The following is a 20501-nucleotide window of genomic DNA, read 5'->3' on the forward strand; positions in this document are numbered from 1 at the left end:
TGTTTGAATAACACCAAGCATAACACTTTTGCTTTCTAACAACTTCCTGGGAGTAAAGTTGTCTGACATGAAAGAAATAAAGATCTTTTTCCCCTAATTTATATAATTTATACAATACTATGTCAGGTTAATATTAAAATTTAAATCAAAGTTTTCCTGTGATCTGGGAGGGGGGTCAACATGGGATTAAGACAAAGCATAATTTTGCTCATAATTTGGAGATTTGATTGAGCTTGACAGTTAAAGCAACTGTAATGAAAATGCTTGCATACAACATCATTTACAGAAGACTTTCACCTGTACAAGGAAAGACACTTCATAAGATGCAGCACTGAGATTTATTATTTTAGAAGAGGGATATTCTTTCCATAGTGTTAGTCCAACAGTCAGTGTTCATTGTTCAACTTGGAAACTTTAAGAACATTAAACCCATCGTATAGGATACATTTTCTTACACAATAAAAAGCTGACTCTAGCCATATTTCTATGATTCTAATGACATCTGCGGCCACAGGGAAGAACACATCGTCAAAGAATGAGTAATTCATATTTTAAAATCAGAATTTGGAGAACAGTTTCCCAAATCCTCCAGAATACTGTGAACTTCTCCTTTTTTAAAATTTCCCCTAACACTTTTGTTATTATTCAACTTATGGCCATTTTTCTAACTCAACTATAAGGTGCTTGAAAGCAGGGGCCACTGCTGTTTCATCCTTTATTATATCTCTGGATCCTAGCACAAGATTTCATGCCAAGCAAGCTAGCTAGCTGATAATGAATGAACTGATACTTTTCTTAGAGCTCCATAGATTTTTACCACGAGAATTGTTTTATCGAAAGATTTCATTGCTTTATTTTCCTTGTTTGGAGGGAGGTGGGCTCTCTATATCACAGAAATCCTATTTTGAATGCTTCTGCTTTAAAATAAAATAATATGATTGGTTTGTAATATAGCTTATAGAACATTTGCTCTGGTCAATGCTTCTCCCTTGATAATAAATTTCAGCTTTTTTGAACACAAGTAATTTCATAGTAAAGCAATTAAAAAATTGTTTTTGGTTCTTTGGCTAAAGTAAAAAAGAGAAAGCATTATTCAATATGCATTAAACAATTCTGATTATTATAAAAACATCCTTTTGATTTCTATCCAATATTTTTCATGAAAATTTTTGAGATATTTAATTTAGTATGATCTATATTTAATGGAATGTACACTCAAAAGGCACCTCATAATGAGAAGCTGTTGTCCCCATTTTATATAAAATAAAACTTAAGGTTATCGACAGATAAGAAAACTCAAAACACAGATCTAGTTAGGCACTAATGTATATACTGACAGATGGCCTTTAAATTGGTTGGCAACTAGTAAATAATGAAGAAGTCTTTGTTATATTATATGATGAAGATAAATTTTCCATCTTCAAAATCCGAGCTGGCAAGTGTCAAAACTTTGTTCAATGAATGTTAACAACAGCAATAGAATCATGTTATTTTACAAAGGTGACATGAACATTTCATTTTCTATTAGGATGCAGTACTCCATTACAAACAGCTGTTAGATGCTAAAGCCATAATGCCTTAAAACAGGCCCTTCTGCAGCTCTCGTTTCTGTGACCTAATTTTTGCTCATCTCATCTCAGTAGCCCAGGAGAGATAGTAGGTTAAGCCAGCATGGGTCTCACATGATAATCACAGTTTATGCAACTGTTACACCTAATGGTGTGATTCTCAAAGTCTACGAGCCATACCCACAGTCTAATAAGAACAGAGAATGGAGTCCTGCATCCGTTCAGAGATCTGAGCTAGAGGGATGCCAAGTGGGCAGTACCTGGTTAACAGAGGCATCTGTATTAGCCACAGGTGAAGGGGAGCGGCAAGCAGGCGGAGAGGAGATCTCACTGTTGGTTCCCTCCTCCCCAGACTCCTCAGTGACAGGTGACAGCAAAGTGTGACAGCGACCTGCAGTCATCTGTCACATAGAATGTGACCCAAAGGACACGAAAATCGGTTAGTTATATTAACAAAACACCTGACCAGGCACGGGTTAAAACAGAGATAACCATACAACAAAAGTTAGAGTTACTGAGATCTCAATTTACAAATTCTGTGTTACTATTTGAAAGTTTTGTCCTCAAGTGACTATGACACTAGGGACCATTGTAAACACACGTGGGTAGGGGATACATGTCACATTATGCAGTTTCATTGCCAATTAAATATTTCTTTAACTTATGTTCCTTTTCTTGATTGTCTGTATCTTTATAAATAATGATTAAAAATCACAAAGCATACAAATGAAAAAACGGTCTCTGAATTAAGGCTTGGTCTTTTGTAGGTATTTCAAATTCCAACTATTCTAGAGAGACAAATGTACCCAAAGTAATATATCACAAAAAGAGGTCAGGTTTGGTTATATACTACCGAAGACACAGTACATATGTGTGAAAATGTAAGTGCTGGAAAACAGTGAATTAAGAGGATAATGAACTCATTTAGGATGCACAGTGATGGGGGAAATAACATTGCAGATAGAAATGAATGGAATTTATTTTAATCCAAAGATAACTGTTGGATTTTCTATTATCTTATTCTTCTAATAATAGCTTTTCTTCGATATATTATGAAACATTTATACAACAGAATAAGCAAGCACACCTAGCCACCCAGCACATTACCAGGAAAAACATACACACACAAATATATGTAGCCTGATTCTCCCATTCCCCCAGAAAACTAGAAAACTGTGCAAAGGAATTTTTTTGACGCTCAGAGCCTCTGAGCATTATTGCTAAATTATAAACAAATGCAGGGCTGACCTTCAGCACATTAAGTAATTAAGGAGTCTCAAATAGCTTCGTTTCAACTGCCACTGTTTACAGTGTCAAAGACTGGCCTCGGCCCAAATGTAGTCAGAGAGTTAAGGGGACTGTTCCTCAGTTCATATCTGCAAGATCTCTAATACCAAGCCCCCTGAAAGGAGCTCAGGCCACTAGCCAGGAGACAGAAGGAAGAGAGCGCACTGGCAAGCCGGCCTTGACCCTTACTCACCATGACCACAGAGGGGTGGGCCGAGGTCGCGGGGAGGAGCTCCCCGTCCAAGTCCTCCGTCCCCTCCGCCAGCCCCTCCACCTCGGTCACCGTCAGCAGCATGGTGGCGTGCTTGGCTTTCATGGTCAGCATCTTGCACTTGGAGTTCAAAGAGGCGATCTGCTCTTGGTAGCCCTTGATTTTCTGAGCCAGCTCCTGAGGAAACATTTCCCCCCCGCCTTGGGGTGTCACAGCAGCATCAGAAGGAAACAGAGCTAGAAGCGTTCATCTTCCTCCGGGGCTGGCCAATGAAATCACAGAGCCGCGCCAGACCGAGCGGCGGGGAGGCAGGATGTGGACGGTGCGAGCGCGGAGCCTGCCTGCCGCGCGCCCCGAGCCAGACCACAGCGCGGCGGGGCCGGGAGGGGCGGTGGGGACCGCGCGGCGGGAGGCACGGAGCCAGGCGGCAGGGATTCTAATCCCAGAGATGCTCAGGGCTGGCCTGGCATTTGGGTAACGTTAAAGACCGGCAACTTTCTTTAAAATGCCTGAGGAATCTGAAATTGCCAGATGGTTCATGCCATGGAAATTAGGTCATGTGATGACTAAAACTGCCAAAAATGCAATGCTGGGTTCTTACCATCTCGAATATGTCAAACAGAGCAGTCATTTGTGACAGACGAGTCATAAAGTAAACTGCTCCTGAATTCCTGTGACCCTGGCGAGTTGTTTTTTGCAGATAAGCTAAAGACTACTTAGGAAATCCTTATTTTTGATGCATTTTCCTCCCCAAAGAAAATTTTGTGCATTCATGAAAATTTCCCTCATGTACTCTATTATGCCTCTAATGTTTCTGATGCCTCAAACTAGAGCTTTGAACTTGAAGTTCTGTTCCATTATAATGTCTTTTGGTTTCCTTTGTTAGTCAAAAAAATTGTTTTGAGGTTTTAAAATTTTTACAAGGAGCTAATTGAAAATGTATTCTAAATAGCACATAGCTCTTAAAAAACAAATATTATACTATTAAACTTCTAAAATAATCTAAAATGGTAATCCTAAAATGTTAAATTTATACTTTCTTTACTTCAAAGATTAAAAAATGAACATGTAAGCATTCTTTTTTTTTTTTACATTCATGTTAACAAAAATATTAATCCTCAAAGTACAAAATCTCTGCTTTTTTTTCTATTCCTTTTATTTGGCTTCTTCACTTGAAAAGCTGTCTTTAGTGTTTGTACAGTACACATTTTGTGAGTCTTTACAATGTGTGTGTATACACTCAAAGGAGAGCTTTGAACCTGACATTCAAACTACAGCTTTGAACTTGAAGTTCAGAAACAAAATAACAATAACAAAATGATACATGTGTATATATATACATGTGTATATGTATGAAAAGCGAAGTCACTCAGTCGTGTCTGACTCTTTGCGACCCCATGGACTGTAACCTACCAGGCTCCTCTGTCCATGGGATTTTCCAGGCAAGTGTACTGGAGTGGGGTGCCATTGCCTTCTGTGTGTATATGTATATGAACACACAAACACACCATTTTGTGATTGTTGTCACTTTGTGTTTCCCCTCCCAACCAAAACCGACTGTGTCGGTGTAAGGGAAAACAATCCAGCAGAATTCAGCTAGCAGCCTGTCCTCTTGACTTCTAGTAGAAAGTACAGGGATTTTTTAATCTAGGATTTAAAAAGTAGAAATCATCACTTCTTTACCTTTCAGGGTTGCAGATACTTAGTTAAACCTAATAGGATTTTTTTTTTTTTTGGCCTAGTCACACAGCTTGATGGATATTAGTTCCCTGGATTGAACCCGGGCCCATGGCATTGAAACCACCAAGGCCTAGCCACCAGACTGCCAAGAAACTCCCCTAATAAGATTTTTAAATAGCTATTTATCACATATGCTTTAGTGCCTAACATATGAATACTCTATAATAACTAGTAAACATGCATGTTTGGAAGTCATCTGCCAGCTCACTGGACTCCTTGAATTCTATATTTTCAGCTAAAATTTTGTGCATTCATGAAAATTTCCCTCATATACTCCACTGAGCCTTCATACCACGGCTGCCCATCTGGTAAAATTGAGGACTCTGTGAGAAACAGAGTTAGTCTCAGTCCTTCCACCATTCATGCCCACAGGGATGGTCACGTCCCCTATGGCAGTACCCTGCTTAGCACACTGATAGCAAATGCCCGTTTTCTAAATCTCAAATTATTGGGTATAAAACTCATCTGAGTTGCTTGTTAGCAATGCAGTTCTGATCTAGGCTCCAAAAGATTTTGATTTATTAGGCCTATGAAAATCTGCCTTTTATCATTAGTCCATGAGACTCCCTTGAAGAAATAGTTCTCTAGAACCTTCTTCTGTAAAAAGAGACCTGCCGGTATCCCAGGAGCTTTGTGGGTTGGGGGTCAAATTCGCTAAATTAAAATGGAGCATGGATGGGTTAATGAGTTCTCCACACTCAGGAAGCATATGTATGTGTAGTTTTAACTGAGTATTTCTGAAGATCAAGACAAGGGATGAGTGTACAAGTGGGAACTCGGGTACAGTGGCTGCTCTGAGGGAAGGTGCTCTCTGGGCAACCACCTGCGCCCAGGAGCATGCCTTCTGTGTCACATGGAAAGCAGCTCTGAGAGTCTTTCCTATGCTTTAAAAGTGACAGGATCACTTTTTTTTTTTTTTTAATTAAATGTAACATTTGAAAAATTACAGGGAAAAAAGTGAATTCCCTAGAAATAAACAAATGATTAGTCATCTTTATGAGTTAAAGTTATATGGAAACTAGCCTCACCTCAAGATGAAAATCCATTAAACACACACATAAAAAAAACAGGAAAAAACATTCTCCCAGAATTCCCTGTTCTAAATCGGGCTTCCCCAACGACTCCCCCAACCCCACCTCCACCCCGACTGCCCTCCACCGCACTTTCCTTCCTGTGTTTGTTTTACACAAACAATGAGCCTGATGCAGGACTCTGTCATTATAAACATGCAAATGCACTCTAAATCACATGCCAAGACTAACACAGGTCTGCACTAATGTTTAGAACTGGGAGAAGACGCGACAAAATGAACAGATCATTGAACAGGAGCCAGAGGACAGTCTATGGCTGACTCTGCTGAGAGCTGGCAAGTCATGTATTCTCCTACACCATCATTCTTTTTTTTTTTTTTTCAGTCTTAGCTCCCTGAGCAGGGATTGAACTTGTACCCCCTGCAGTGGAAGCTCTGAGTCTTAACCACTGGACCACCAGGGAAGTCCCCAAAATGTACCAAATTAAAATCTGTTTTCTATCAGCTACTACATCTGGAAACTTAAGAAGTCATTCTAAAAAATTAATTTGTTTTCTTATCAGTAAAATGAAGACAATTCACACCCACACAAATTCTTAAGCTCATCGGGTTTTTATGAAAGATAATCTGGAAAACACTGTAAACTGTCTTAAAACACATAAAACAACAAAAAATCTATAGTAATGATAATTATTGTCATTCCAGATAGATTAAAAAAAAGTATTTGCTGTGGTTGAAAAGTTGTTGCAACAAAATTCTGGATCTTATGATGTGGGATTAAAAGTAGTTTCAGAATAAATGTGTATTATGAAGTCTAATGGAGAAGGCAATGGCACCCCACTCCAGTACTCTTGCCTGGAAAATCCCATGGACCGAGGAGCCTGGTGGGCTGCTGTCTATGAGGTCACACAGAGTCGGACACGACTGAAGCGACTTAGCATGAAGTCTAATGTATGCCTTATATATAGTTTTCACGTATTTGCAAAACATCTTTTCATTTAACCAGTGACAGAAGAGAAATGAATAGTTAACATAGATGATTATCTACAGTGTAGGAGTAAATGGAGGTAGGATATTTATTTACATTATTTTATAAATCATACATGAATGTGATGCATTGGCTGTGACAAGAAGTTAAAGAACTGCATTTGCCAAGGCGGGGGGAGTGAGATTTTCCAACAATTATTTAACAACAATTGCGAAAAATTCAACAACTGAATCTTATGAGAACCTTACTATGATATTTGGTTTGGGCTCTTATGAAAACACAGTTTAAATAGAGTAGATGGGAGGATAAGCTAAATGTCTACCCTTGGCACAGAGAAAGAAGACACACCCTCCTCTAGTAACTTTCCAAAATTCATGATGCTGTAATCAGCCACCAAGGAAAGAGTCATTGTGACCTATACAGGATTTAACAAGTCAGGAAAGGAAAGTCACTGCTCTCCTGAAGGAACTGAAACACTCGAGGTATATGACCTCTGAGACCAGGTTTGCACAAAGGTGTTCAAGTCCTCAAGGTCATTCATTATGACCTTGTATGCCAAAGATACAAGGAAGGAGGCATATCTGAAAATGAAAAAGCTGCTGAGTCATAACACAGTAATCATCAAAACCAACAATATAAGCCTTTCACTGATTTTGGGAAAAGGAGGTGAAATGACCTATATGTGAAAGAGCAATGATTTTCTCTTTAACATGAAATATCCCTTCTTTTTAATGAGGGCCATCAAAGCAGCAAGGCTTTGAGCGCTGCTGTTCCTTATAATCTGTAAACACAGGGAGTACAGGGACTTCTCTGGCAGTCCAGTGGTTAAGATTCCACACTTCCAGTGCAGGAGACACAGGTTCAATCTCTGGTCGGGGAATTAAGATCCCATATGCAGCATGGAGAGGCCAAATGAATAAATAAATAAAGAAAGAAGACAGGGAGGATAGTGTGTTTTGGTGTATGAATTGTGAGAATTCTGATGGAAGCAGTCAGTGGGTCATGGTGGAGACAGACATGTCATGAATGTTGGATCAAGAGGTTTTGGAATTAAGTGGAGGACTCATGCTACTGGGTCTTAGAGAACATCAGCAAAAATAGCACTCAAAATGCAAAGACAGCCAAAGAAGCTCTCCAAGAACCCAACATATTATGCCCCAACATGTTATGCTAAAAACCAATCACATATTCTCATCACGCCAGGGCCTTGCCCTTGAACTTGGCTTGTCTTACCTCATGCCGAGAAATCTGGGCTTGCAGTTCCTGGATGTTGCTGGTGGCCACAGGCTTATCCTCAATCTCTCTGTGAGCTCCTTCTATGAGTTCCTGGAGGTGCTGCATTTCTTGCTCATATTGTTCATATTGCACCACAGCCTCCTTTGAAGGAAAAAACAAAAGCACAGACGATTATCTGTTGATACCAATAACTGTGTGTGTGCCTCTGTGCTGCTTCTGACAAACTCTGGTGTTAATGTCTATTTACCCATGAGTCAAGGGAGCAAAAAAATGATGGGGAAAATTCCTAGATGATTCAAATTCCCAATTTTCTGCTGATGTTTCAGAGCCTTCTCTCTAAAACATTTTGTCAAGATTATTGATGGACTGAACATAGTGGTGCTGGAGAAGACTCTTGAGAGTCTTGAAAGTGAAGTCGCTCAGTTGTGTCCGACTCTTTGCGACCCTATGGACTGCAGCCTACCAGGCTCCTCCGTCCATGGAATTTTCCAGGCAAGAGTACTGGAGTGGGCTGCCATTTCCTTCTCCAGAGGATCTTCCCAACCCAGGATCGAACCCGGGTTTCCTGCGTTGCAGGCAGACACTTTACTGTCTGAGCCACCTTTGGCCGAACATAGTGGTTCTGGAGAAGACTCTTGAGAGTCCCTTGGACAGCAAGGAGATCAAACCAGTTAATCTCAAAGGAAATCAGTCCTGAGTATTCATCTGAAGGACTGAAACTGAAGCTGAAGCTCCAAATACTTTGACCACCTGATGCGAAGAACTGACTCACTGGAAAAGACCCTGAAGCTGGGAAAGATTGAAGGCAGGAGGAGAAGGGAACAACAGAGGATGAGATGGTTGGATGGCACAACCAACTTGATGGACATGAGTTTGAGCAAGCTCCAGGAGTTGGTGATGGACAGGGAAGTCTGGCATGCTGCAGTCCATGGGGTGGCAAAGAGTCAGACACAACTGAGCAACTGAAGCAAACTGAACTGAAGTGGTTAGATCCTCCTTCTTCTCTTTATTGTCTTAAAGATGACAATGTTATGGTCCAGAACATGGTAGAAAAGTAGTACAAAAAACATGATTACTTCATTTTTCTGTGAAGGAAATTCTGTGAGGGACTCAGCTAAGTGCTGGAATAGGAGATAGAAAAAATGAATGAAGTATGTCATTTGTAGCAACAAAGGTAGAGATTGTCTAGAGGTTGTCATACTGAATGAAGTAAGTCAGACAAAAACAAATATTATATGAGATCACTTATATCTAGAATCTAAAAAAAAATGGTACAAATAATGAACTTATTCACAAAGCAGAGAGTCACAAATGTAGAAAATAAACAAAGGAGGGAAAGATGGGGGATAAACTGGGAGACTGGGATTGCAGATTCGTTACCATCTGAGTCACCAGGGAAGCCCATGCATAAAATAGATAGCTAATAAGGACCTGGGGCTTCCTTGGTGGCTCGGATGGTAAGAATCTCCCTTCAGTGCAGGAGACCCAGGTTTGATCCCTGGGTCAGGAAGATCCCCTGGAGAAGAGAATGGCTACCCACTCCAGTATTATTGCCTGTAGAATCCCATGGACAGAGGAGCCTGTTGGGCCAAAGTCCCTGGGGTCACAAAAGTTGGACATGACTGAGCAACTAACACTTTCACTTTCACACAAGGACCTACTGCATAGCACAGGGAACTCCACTCAATACTCTATAATGACCTACATGGAAAAGGAATCTAAAACATGTGGATATTGTATAACTGATTACTTTACTAGACAACTAAAACTAACACAACATTGTAAATCAACTATACTCCAATACAATATAAAAAATCAACAAAGTGTGACTTCTACACTCAGCAATTTACTGTCTAACAAATCATAAGATAATGCAAGAAGAGTTGACCAAATAGACCATTAGTGGTTTAATGAGAGGGCATGTATACAATTTTTGGATAAAGTAGGTGAAATACTAATTGAAAGCAGATATGAGATAGTTTCATTTCTTCGATATGCGATAGTTTCATTTCTTCCTAGTAAATAATCGGTCTCTTAGGTGAAGGGACTAAGAGTTATAGCTGAGTGTACTTCTCAGGCAATAAAATAAGCTGAATAAGCTGAAATATGAAGGAAAAAAAAAAAAAACGAACTCTGTAGTATGCCTTAGCAGTAAAATCTTATTACAAAGTTCTAAATGATTTTCAGATGAATAATAACAAAAATATATGATTGAATATAAAATTAACCTTTACAAGTTGTTTTTCATAATATATATATATATATATATATATGCTGCTTAAAGATAGTTTTCACCAAAAGATATTTTTAATAGAGCTTGCCCCAGGCATTTGTGGGTGATCTAAATGATAGCATTTCGTGTCCCTATTTTATATAATCACAACAAGCTGTCAGAGTTAACACTCTGGATGTGTTCTGATGGCTGAGCCCACGCAAGCGCTAAGAAAAGCAGCCCATGACTCATTTGCTGCTGCTCTGCCGGCGGTGTGGGGACCGCCTGCAGAGGCCGGCTGGCCCGGCTGCACATGCCTGCATGATGTTGCACTGCTGGATGGCCGTGTGCTGGAGCCGGCTGGCCTCCTCCTGCAGGTGCAGAGCCGCGTGGCAGAGCGGCAGGCTGGCGACCACGTCCTCAGGGATCCGGAGCGCGCTCTGACGGACCTGCACTGCGTGGACTTTTGGCTTGAGTGACTCCATCTCAGACAGCAAATGCTGAAAGTGCAAGTTCACATTCTAAATTTTAAAATTCTATACTTATACAATTTGATATCAATTTATTTATATAAGGTGTATGTAGGTATAAAATATACATTTTTCCTGGGTGGTCCAGTGGTTAAGAATCCACCTTCCAATGCAGGGGACTCAGGTTCTATCCCTGGTCAGGGAACCAGGATCCCACATGCTGGGGGCAACTGTGCCCACATGCCACAACTCGAGAAGCCCGTGTGCCTCAACTCCTGAGCCCATGTGCTCTGGAGTCTGTGCTCTATAACAAGAGAGGCCCACACACCACAACAAAGACCCAGAACAGCCAAAAAGAAAAAAAAAATTTTTTTCCCATTTAAAAGATATATTCTAAAATATTTTTAAATTTTACATTTTAATAGTTTATTTCAAAAGCAAGAGATATTAACTAAATTACAGGTCTGTCCAAAGTTATAAAAACTTTCCCAGGAATTTTTTTTTTTAATACTGCATACAGTGCTCAGACAATAAGTTTAGAAATCACTTTTCCTAACTATCCTTTCTTTTTCAAAAATATAGCTCCCCCCTCATTTCCCCTGAATTATTTTTGCTTGCCTGTCGGTGAGAGAGTTGCTCCTTGAGACTTAGACGTCCAACTTCTGGAGAAGTCAGGGTTGTCTGGGCTTGCTCCAAAGCAACTTGTAAGTTTCTGAGCTCTGCTTCAAATTTTTTCATATCCTGCAGAGTAAGAGTGACATCAATGTTGACATATAAGCACTTGAAGTCCAAAGTCATAGGTGGAGACTACTATCATGTAAACAGGCAGTGAAACAAGAGGGAAGGGGGAGGGGTACAACCATTAAAACAATGACATAGCCATAGGACATGACAAAACTGATTCGAACCAACTAGGTCCAAGATGGCAGAAGATTCACTTCCAGTAGCCCTTGAGCCTCGTTATGTTCTCTTGGTAATACACTAGCATCTAAATGACACCTGCACCAGCACCAGAACAGTTTTGAGGTCAATCATAAGTTAAAAAATGGGTGGTGGCCCAGTTCCTGGAAATCCCCATTCTTTCCCCCCAAAATAATTGGAATAATCCTCCCACTCATTAGCCTATGAAACTTCCCAGCCCATAAAAATGAACCACAATATTTCAGGGCTCTCTCTCACCTTCTAAGATGGCCCATGCTCTGTGTAGTGTGTTTCTCTCTAAATAAATCCACTTCTTACCTATAACTTTATCTCTCACTCAATTCTTTCTGCCTCAAGACATCCAAGAACCTCAGATTCAGGAATAGCATGACCCCCTATAGGGCCTTCTGGGGCAGACCCTTCCCCTTATACCCTCTATTTTAGCTCCTCTTTGAAGTACCCAGATAATAGTATCTGATGTAAATTCCCTGACTTGTTTTACAGGTGTTAAAATCTCCCACCAAATGGATGGTGTTAACTACTTGATGACTAAGAGCACACAGCCCCAGGCGTCCTGGGGCTTAAGGACTGATAATGTTAAGCCACCACCCTGTCACCCCACCATCAGCCAATCAGAGAATTGTGCATGAGCTGATCACAGATGCTTCAAAACTCCTTCCTCATTTGGCCTTAACAATGCTTTGCTGAAACCCTTCGAGATGTTACAGGGTTTTGGGACATGAGCCATCTGCTTCCTTGCGCGGCCCTGTAATAAACCTTTGTCTGCTTCAAACTCCAACGTATGGTATTGTGTGACCTCACCATGCATCAGGCATAAGAGGGTAACATTCATAGTCAAGAAGGCTCACTAGAGGTGAGCATCTACCTGCACTTCCTGCCACCATTTGTTTTTACTTTAAAAATGTATCTATGTATTTTATTTTATTTTATGGTCACAACATCCCCCCACAGCAAGGGGGATCTTGTCTCCCCTGCCAGGGATCAAACCCATGTCCTTTGCATTGGCAGCACAGAGTCTTAACCACTGAACTGCTAAGGATGTGCCATTGTTGTTTTTAATGATGTGTGTGCTCAGTCGCCCAGTCATGTCGGACTCTTTGCGACCTCCTGGACTATAGTCTGCCAGGCTCCTCTGTCCATAGAATTTTCCAGGCAAGAATACTGAAGTGGGTTGCCACTTCTTATTCCAGGGAATCTTCCCAACCCAGGGATCGAAACTGCATCTCTTGTGTCTCCTGCATTGCCAGGAGAATTCTTTACCACTGTGCCACCTGGGAAGCCCATAATGATAGACTTTTCCATTTAAATAATCTTTTTTCTTTTTTTTACCTTGGCAGCATCGTGGAGACTCTGTAAACGAATTTTGATCACCTGTCGCAGCTCCTCAGTCTCCCGTCCCAGGTCTGCCACTTGCTGAGACATTGTTTCTGTATGGTACACACTATCGAGGTACTGTAATTTCTCGGTCATTGCTTCCAGATCATTGTGAATATCTTCAGATTCTTCTAGCATGGTCTAGAGTGAATTATCAACATCCAGGACATTGATAGGTAGGTAAAGAGGTAATCTACAGTATGGTATAAAGACCGTCAGATTGGGAAAGGGATAAGGAGATTTGATTTACATTTCCCCGTGCACACTGTGTAGGTTGTGTATTTTATTCTGTTTAAACTTCACAGCCCTGTGCCCGCTTCCCACTTCCTGTCACCCCCTTTGCAGAGAAAAAGAAATCAAAGTTCAGGAGCTGTAAACAATCTGTTGAGGCCATATGTGTTGAACCATAAGGCTAGTGCTCAGTCTGCCACCCCAAGCTACTCAGGACAGGAATATTCTAGCAGTGGTGATGCTCTGAGGCATTGGGTATCTTCATCAGCTCACTGGCCTCTCTTTTCTCATATTCAACTAAAGAGCTGCTTTTCAGCTCTCATATTCTATAGCTAAGCTCTAAGCATATATGGATCTAAGATACGAAAATAAAACTCAAATGCTTGAAGTGAGACAAAGGGGTAGAAACTATTTGGGATTAAACAAAGCCCTTGGCATTCAGGGCAGCGTCATCTATTGAGACTAACAATCATATGAGTGGAATAATAAGCATATAATATGCATTGTATGAGTAGAGTGAGAGAGAAGAAAGGGTTAAGGATGCCGGAAATGAGAGGTGCTATTACCTGTACGAGGGTTGGGAGAAGGCTTCCTGGAAAGTCACATCTGAGCTAAGTCAGAGAATGTTTGTATTTGTACAGATGGAGAGGAAAAGGAAAGACCTTTTATGCTGACGGGACAGCATAAGCAAAGGCACAGAGGTGAGTGGGCACAAAACATGCAGTTCCTGGGGCATGCGATGTGTAAAGAGGAGAAACGGGAGGTGGGACATTACTCTTTCGCAATAGATCCCTTTTTTAAAAAGTAAAGTACATTGTTTTCTTTTGCAATATCATATACACATATTATATAGCATATATAATAAAGCTTTAAAAATATTGAAAAATAAAGAAGATAAAATATTCCGCAATCCCATACCCCAGGGATGACTTTAAGTAAAGGATAACTGCTGTTCAATTTGGGTATAATTTTAGGTGATTGAGATCATAAGATACCTACAATTTCCTATCTTTTTCGCCTGGCATTAAAACACATGCATTTTCTGTGCATTGTTTTTGGATAAACTCAAGGCAGTTTTCATTAATTCTTAAGGCAGGCAGACATGCTAGAACTTCCTGGAACATTGTATATAGGCTGAGTTCTCTCCTGAGCATCTGTGTGAGGTCACCACCGACACCTGACCTCTGTCCCCCTGTGCCCTTGATGCACCCAACCCAGCCAGCTGCCCAAGTCAGAAAAACCTGCCAACCATCCTGGGCTCCTCTCTCTTTTACCCAAATCCAGAAGCCTCCAAGTCCAGAATTCTCGCTAGGTAAAGCCCCTTGATTTTTGTCCTCTCAGCCTCCTAAGTGAGACTTTGTCACTGTCTACTGGGTTATTGAAACCACTGTCTATGTTGTCTTACCTTCATCAATCTGTCTTCCACAGGCTTCTAAGTCATCTTTCTTAAACTGTAAGTCTGAGCTTGTCACTTGCCTGCAGAATGTCTGTCAAAGGCTTAGAGTGACTTCAGGAGAAAGGTCAAGAACTCCATAGGCTCTCAAGACCTGTCTTTGTCTTCTCTTCTCTGGCCTCTTTCCAGCTCTCAGCAAAGCCCCTCCTGAGTGCACCAAGCAGAGCACCCCTCCCTCTTTCTGCTGGGATTTTCCAGAGCATTTTAGGCTGTGTGTCTTTCAGGACTCAGCTCAGAGTCACCTTTTCCTTCCTTATGCTGCTCTCTGCTAAGTCGTTTCAGTTGTGTCCAACTCTTTGTGACCCCCAAGGACTGTAGCTTGCCAGGCTCTGCTGTTCATGGGATTCTCCAGGCAAGAATACTGGAGTGGGTTGCCATGCCCTCCTCCAGGTAATCTTCCCAACCCAGCAATTGAGCCCACATCTCTTGCATCTCCTGCACTGGCAGGTAGGTTCTTTCCAACTAGTGCCACCCGGGATGCCCAGTTTCTTTCCTTCCTTAATCTAACCTGTCTCCTGGTGCTTAGTCACTCAGTCATGTCTCTCTGCGGCCCGCTGGACTGTAGCCCACCAGGCTCCTCTGTCCATGAGATTTTCCAGGCAAGAATACTAGAGTTGGGTGCCATTTCCTATTCCAGGGGATCCTCCCAACCCAGGGAGTGAATCTGTGTCTCCTGGGTCTCCCACATTGGCAGGAGGATTCTTTACCACCTGGGAACCCCCTCTATCTCTTTTCTCCCTTCAATTATCAACTCCCTGGGGCAAGGCAGGGAATATTCTTTGTATTCCAATGCCTAACAAAATTCCTAGCTTTGGAAAGCACTCTATAAACGTTTATTAAATAAATAAATGAATGAGAACAGGGGCTATTTTTAAAAACTAAAAAGAAAACCTTCATGGTCAATTAAAACCTTCATGGTCTACATTATATCTTATTAAATCCAAAAATTTATTCAGAAAACCTTTTTTAACATTACTTAAGTTTTCTTTAAAATTTCAGTATAGTTATTAATACTCATATAAAAAATGTCCTACATTTTGGATTACAGAGCAGTAGTGTTTTGATGAGCATGATACATTTTCCAACTGTTTTTCAAAGAGATTTTACCAAGTTACCAACAGTGTCTGAGAGCTCTCGCTTCCTTAAATATGAGCTTTTAAATAATGGTGTTAACTTGACAATGAAAATGCTTTAAGTTTGCATTCTAGATCTCTAATGAGTATTTTTCCATTGTCTACAACCAGTTGTAACTTACGTCTTGTCTGTTAATGCATAATGCAGATCCTCAAACAGAACAACTCTGCAATTGTTTAAGAAAGACTTCTTGAGAGGAGAGTGCAAGATTGATTAGAGAAGAACGATAAATACAGGGAGACTAATTAGGAGCCCGTTAAAGCATTCCCAGAAGGGGAAAATGAGGTTTTGATCTAGAACTCTGTCAACACAAATGGAAAAGGGGATGTATTTAAAAGACACGAGTATACATAAATCAGAACAAAAAAGAAAATCTAACATACTTGAGGATATCCATGTAACTTAAACAAGGACCATTTTGTATTTGATGGCCTGATAACGGGGCTAAAAGATACCTATATCTAACTCAAGCCTAAATTTAAAAAGATGAAATAATTTCCTGGATGATATGGCCAAGAGAAAACTTCAGAGGAAGTGAAGTCATGCAGCCTCCATGTGGTGTGGACTTATTCCAGCTGGCCCCTACTTCCTGCAGGAGGTCAGTTCCCTGTGACCAGGCGGAAGCGCTGGAAGGAGGAGGCATGAGATTCAGGCTCTGACCGAGCCCACAGGTGCCAGGCGTTGTGCTTGATGATTGCACATATGTTAAACCATTTGATCCTCGTGACAACTCTGCAATATGCATATTATTTACATCTCCATCTTACTGATGAGAAGACTGGATTCTAAAAAGCAAAGTAGTTTGCTCCAAAGTACACAGCCCTAAGTGGCAGGACTTGGTTTTCCCATCAGTCTGAGTCTAGAGCTTGTGATCTTTCCACCTGTCCCTGCATCTCTTCCTAAGGGTAGAATTTCCCACCATATCCCTGTGTACAATTGTTTCAAAGAAGCTGCAAAAAAAAAAAAAAAAAGATACTACATGGATGATTATTTTTGGTCTTGGGGAATGGAAAATTTAGAGGTGATAGAGGATATTTATTTACTTATTCATGGGTAGCTTTTTTTTTTTTTTTGTCAATCCCCAGGACAAGTTGTTAAAGCTACCTTGGCTTTCATTTTTCTTGGCATCTTCAATAATTTTTCATCACATTCTTCCAAATTTTCTGTCAATCTAGCCAGTTAAATCAAATTACCCTCTTAGTTACCTTTTGAAAACTATTTTTGCTAAAGTTACCTGATGTGAAATGTATTGTTCTCGAAGCTGGCTTGCAGAATTCCATGCAATCTTTCCATGTACCAAGATTTTGGTTTTCTCAATCCACCTTAAAATTAACTCAAGTATTTCATTGTATTCTTCTAGATGGGATGCTGCCTGAAAAATAAATCATTACCAGTCAGATAAAAAATGGATACTCTGCTTCTTGAGCTAGAAATCAGTCTTCTATTTCTCTTTGGATACAACAATCCTGGCAGTTGATCATTATAATATCTATGATATCTAAAGGTATCATGAAAAATAATTTCCTTATTGAAAACCTATTAAAGACTTCCCAGTGATGTTAGGATGAAGTCCAATTTCCTAATATGCTTGAATAATCTGTCTTAAAAAAAAATCTCCACTTTCATCTCTTATTACTCTGTATAGCTCTCTCTCCCCTTTTTCATACTCTACCTTCACTGAGTAAGGAGGTGGTAGGTGGGGATTATAACTTTCAATATCATAATTTACTGGTTGCAAATTCTGATTTAACTCATATTTGACTGCAGAAAAACAACATACTCAATTTGCAAAAGTTCAGTCTATACTCACAATTATGATGAAGCGTGACCTGAACCAATTCAGTAAAGATTAAGTAAAGACAAACATATATATATTCATAAAAAAGTCCATTTATATGAACACCTTTGTGAATGAATTTATAATATGGTTTGATATGAAGTCAGGTTTACATGTATAAATAAATCTTAGGAATACAGGCATGATATGAGATAAACTACACTTAAATTACTCTTATTGTTGATATTATTTTTTCACTTATTTTTAAAAGCAAAAAACAGAAAATTGAATTTCGGCCATAGAGAATGTTGATTGCCAGTCTGGAGAGCATACTTGATTGAGCTTGGAGAGCTGGTTCTCAGCCTGTCTGATGGTCTGCTGGTGAAGTTCAGTCAGTTTTCCTATCTTCTTGGCCAGTGGTTTACCTAGCTGGCCATTCTGTTCAGAAAATTTTTGCACTGCTTTATCCAGTTCCATTAATTTTAAGTGACAGCCATCTAATTCCTCTCCTAGCACCTGGATGGTCATCAAAAAGAAAGCACATTAGACTACTGAAAATAAATTTTCCCAGATTTTCTGTAATCAGAAGGATTGTATTTTAAATGATTTTTGTAAAAGCCAAATACTGTAAAGAAAAATTCTACTATGATCTGCTCATTTCTGTTTCTTTGGTTGGAAAGGAAGAGCAGGATGTTTTGTAACTGGTGTTTATTTCCTAGGAGGTTGAGAGAGCTAAAATTTTCCTTCTGTCCCACCCAAAAAGGATTAGTCACTTCACTTATTGGCAGAGTGAGAACACAGATTTAAGTACCAAGAACATCCTTCATTTTGAAATGTATATATGTACTTAAGTTCAGCCATCATTTAGGCTTTGACACTCTTCCCTCTTACCTACATATACATGCATATTTATGAATTCAGTTTTACTATGATAATACATTATACTATTATATTTATAAAATTTCTTTGTGCTGTGCTTAGTCGCTTAGTCGTGTCCAACTCTTTCAGGAATACTGGAGTGGATTGCCATGCCCTCCCCCAGGGGACCTTCCCAACCCAGGGATCAAACCCAAGTCTCCTGCATTGCCAAGTGGATTCTTTACTGACTGAGACACCAGAGAAGCCTAAGAATACTGGAGGGGGTAGCCTATCCAGACTCCAGAAGGGTCTCCAGGAAATCTTCCCAGTCCAGGAATTGAACTGGGGTCTCCTGCATTGCAGGCAAATTCTTCACAAACTGAGCTATAAACCGCCTGCCTTTATTGTCTGGTTTTGATGAAGCCTGATAAGAAAGGTTTTATTTATTTTTTAATATCTTCAAAATAAACTAATGCACCCAAAATATTTTAAGGCATTGAATAGCACCCCTTATATTTCCACTTTCCCTTCCTTACCTTTTGGTCAGTTTTAGCTTGAACTAAATTATCTGTCTTTGCTCTCAGCTTGGTTAGAATAGTTGTGAGATCTCTGGCTATCTTCTGAATTTGCTGGCTGAATTCCTGACTCATGGCCTTGCTCTGTTCAACTTCTTTTACTTTGTCCTGGATCTAAACAATCAATAAAAACAGGAAAACCAATCATGGTTAAAACTGAATAATTAATACTAATAACTTCAATTTTCAGATGTTGCCGAAAGGCATTATTGGTCATCGGTGCTGCTTTGGTATCCATGTACTCCTCAAACCAGCCATGTGCAGTTACAAGCTCTCATGGTGTTCCTTGCAGCCTTACTTCCTGCTATTTTTATGTATTCACTGCGCTTTCTGCTGCTATTTCAGCAAAGGAACTAGCAACACATGTACAATGATTCACTCATTAAATGTTTACAGATAGCAGTGTAGATAGCTGAGTTTGAATTCTATCTTCTCCATTTACTGTGTGATCCTAAACACACAAACTCTTCTAAGCCTTTTTCTTCATAAAACGGAAAACGCTTCCAGATAACTGGAGGCACACATATTTTCTTCTGTGCACCTTTTCATGAGTAGCTGTTAATGACCTGTTAACTCTTTTTCTAACTTCCAATTACCATCTTATAGTGTGACCCTGAGCACATCCAGTGGAAAGGAAAATGAAAAAATAACAGCTAATATTTATACATTTCCAATGGCTTTAATTTAATGTGATTACAAACATTTATATTTTGCTCATAATGTTGAAGAGAAGATGGTAAAGAAATATTTCCTTTACATAAATGAAAGGCCTTTAAAAATATCTTTAAGTCTTGGGGATGTAATATATAGTAGCGTGGGGATTGTAGTTAACATTCCTATGTTGTATACTTGAAGGTTGTTAAGAGAGTAGTTCTTAAAAGTTTTCATCACATGAAAAAATTTTACAACTATATGTAGTTTTGAATACTAACTAGATTTACTGTGCTGCTCATTTTGTAATATATTGTTGTTGTTCAGTCACTCAGTCGTGTCTGATTTTTTGCAACATCATGGACTGCAGCACGCCAGGCTTCCCTGTCCTTCACCAACTCCTGAAGCCTGCTCAAACTCATGTCCATTGACTTGGTGATGCCATCCAACCATCTCATCCTCCATCGTGGCCTTCAATCTTTCTCAGAATCAGGTTCTTTTCCAATGAGTCAGTTCTTCGCCTCAGGTGGCCAAAGTATTGGAGCTTTAGCTTCAGCATCAGTCTTTCCAATGAATAGTCAGGACTGATTTCCTTTAGGATGGACAGGTTGGATCTCCTTGCAGTCCAAGGGACTCTCAAGAGTCTTCTCCAACACCACAGTATAAAAGCATCGATTCTTCAGCGCTGAGCCTCCTTTATGGTCTAACTCTCACATCCATACATGACTACTGGAAAAACCATAGCTTTGACTAGATGGACTTTT

General features: G+C 40.0%; 1 protein-coding gene across 1 annotated transcript in view; it reads right to left on the minus strand.

The window, feature by feature from the left end:
• SYNE1 (spectrin repeat containing nuclear envelope protein 1) overlaps positions 1-20501 on the minus strand; it is a 501407-nt gene that overhangs the window by 183937 nt on the left and 296969 nt on the right. The window contains 9 exon segments of the mRNA XM_070376885.1: positions 1829-1969; positions 3049-3243; positions 8058-8201; positions 10590-10772; positions 11361-11483; positions 13014-13199; positions 17111-17248; positions 17987-18169; positions 19048-19200. Of these exon segments, the coding sequence (XP_070232986.1) occupies positions 1829-1969; positions 3049-3243; positions 8058-8201; positions 10590-10772; positions 11361-11483; positions 13014-13199; positions 17111-17248; positions 17987-18169; positions 19048-19200 (1446 nt within the window).

This window comes from Bos mutus, chromosome 9 (assembly GCF_027580195.1).
Source record: "Bos mutus isolate GX-2022 chromosome 9, NWIPB_WYAK_1.1, whole genome shotgun sequence".
In the NCBI taxonomy this organism is placed as follows: Eukaryota; Metazoa; Chordata; class Mammalia; order Artiodactyla; family Bovidae; genus Bos; species Bos mutus.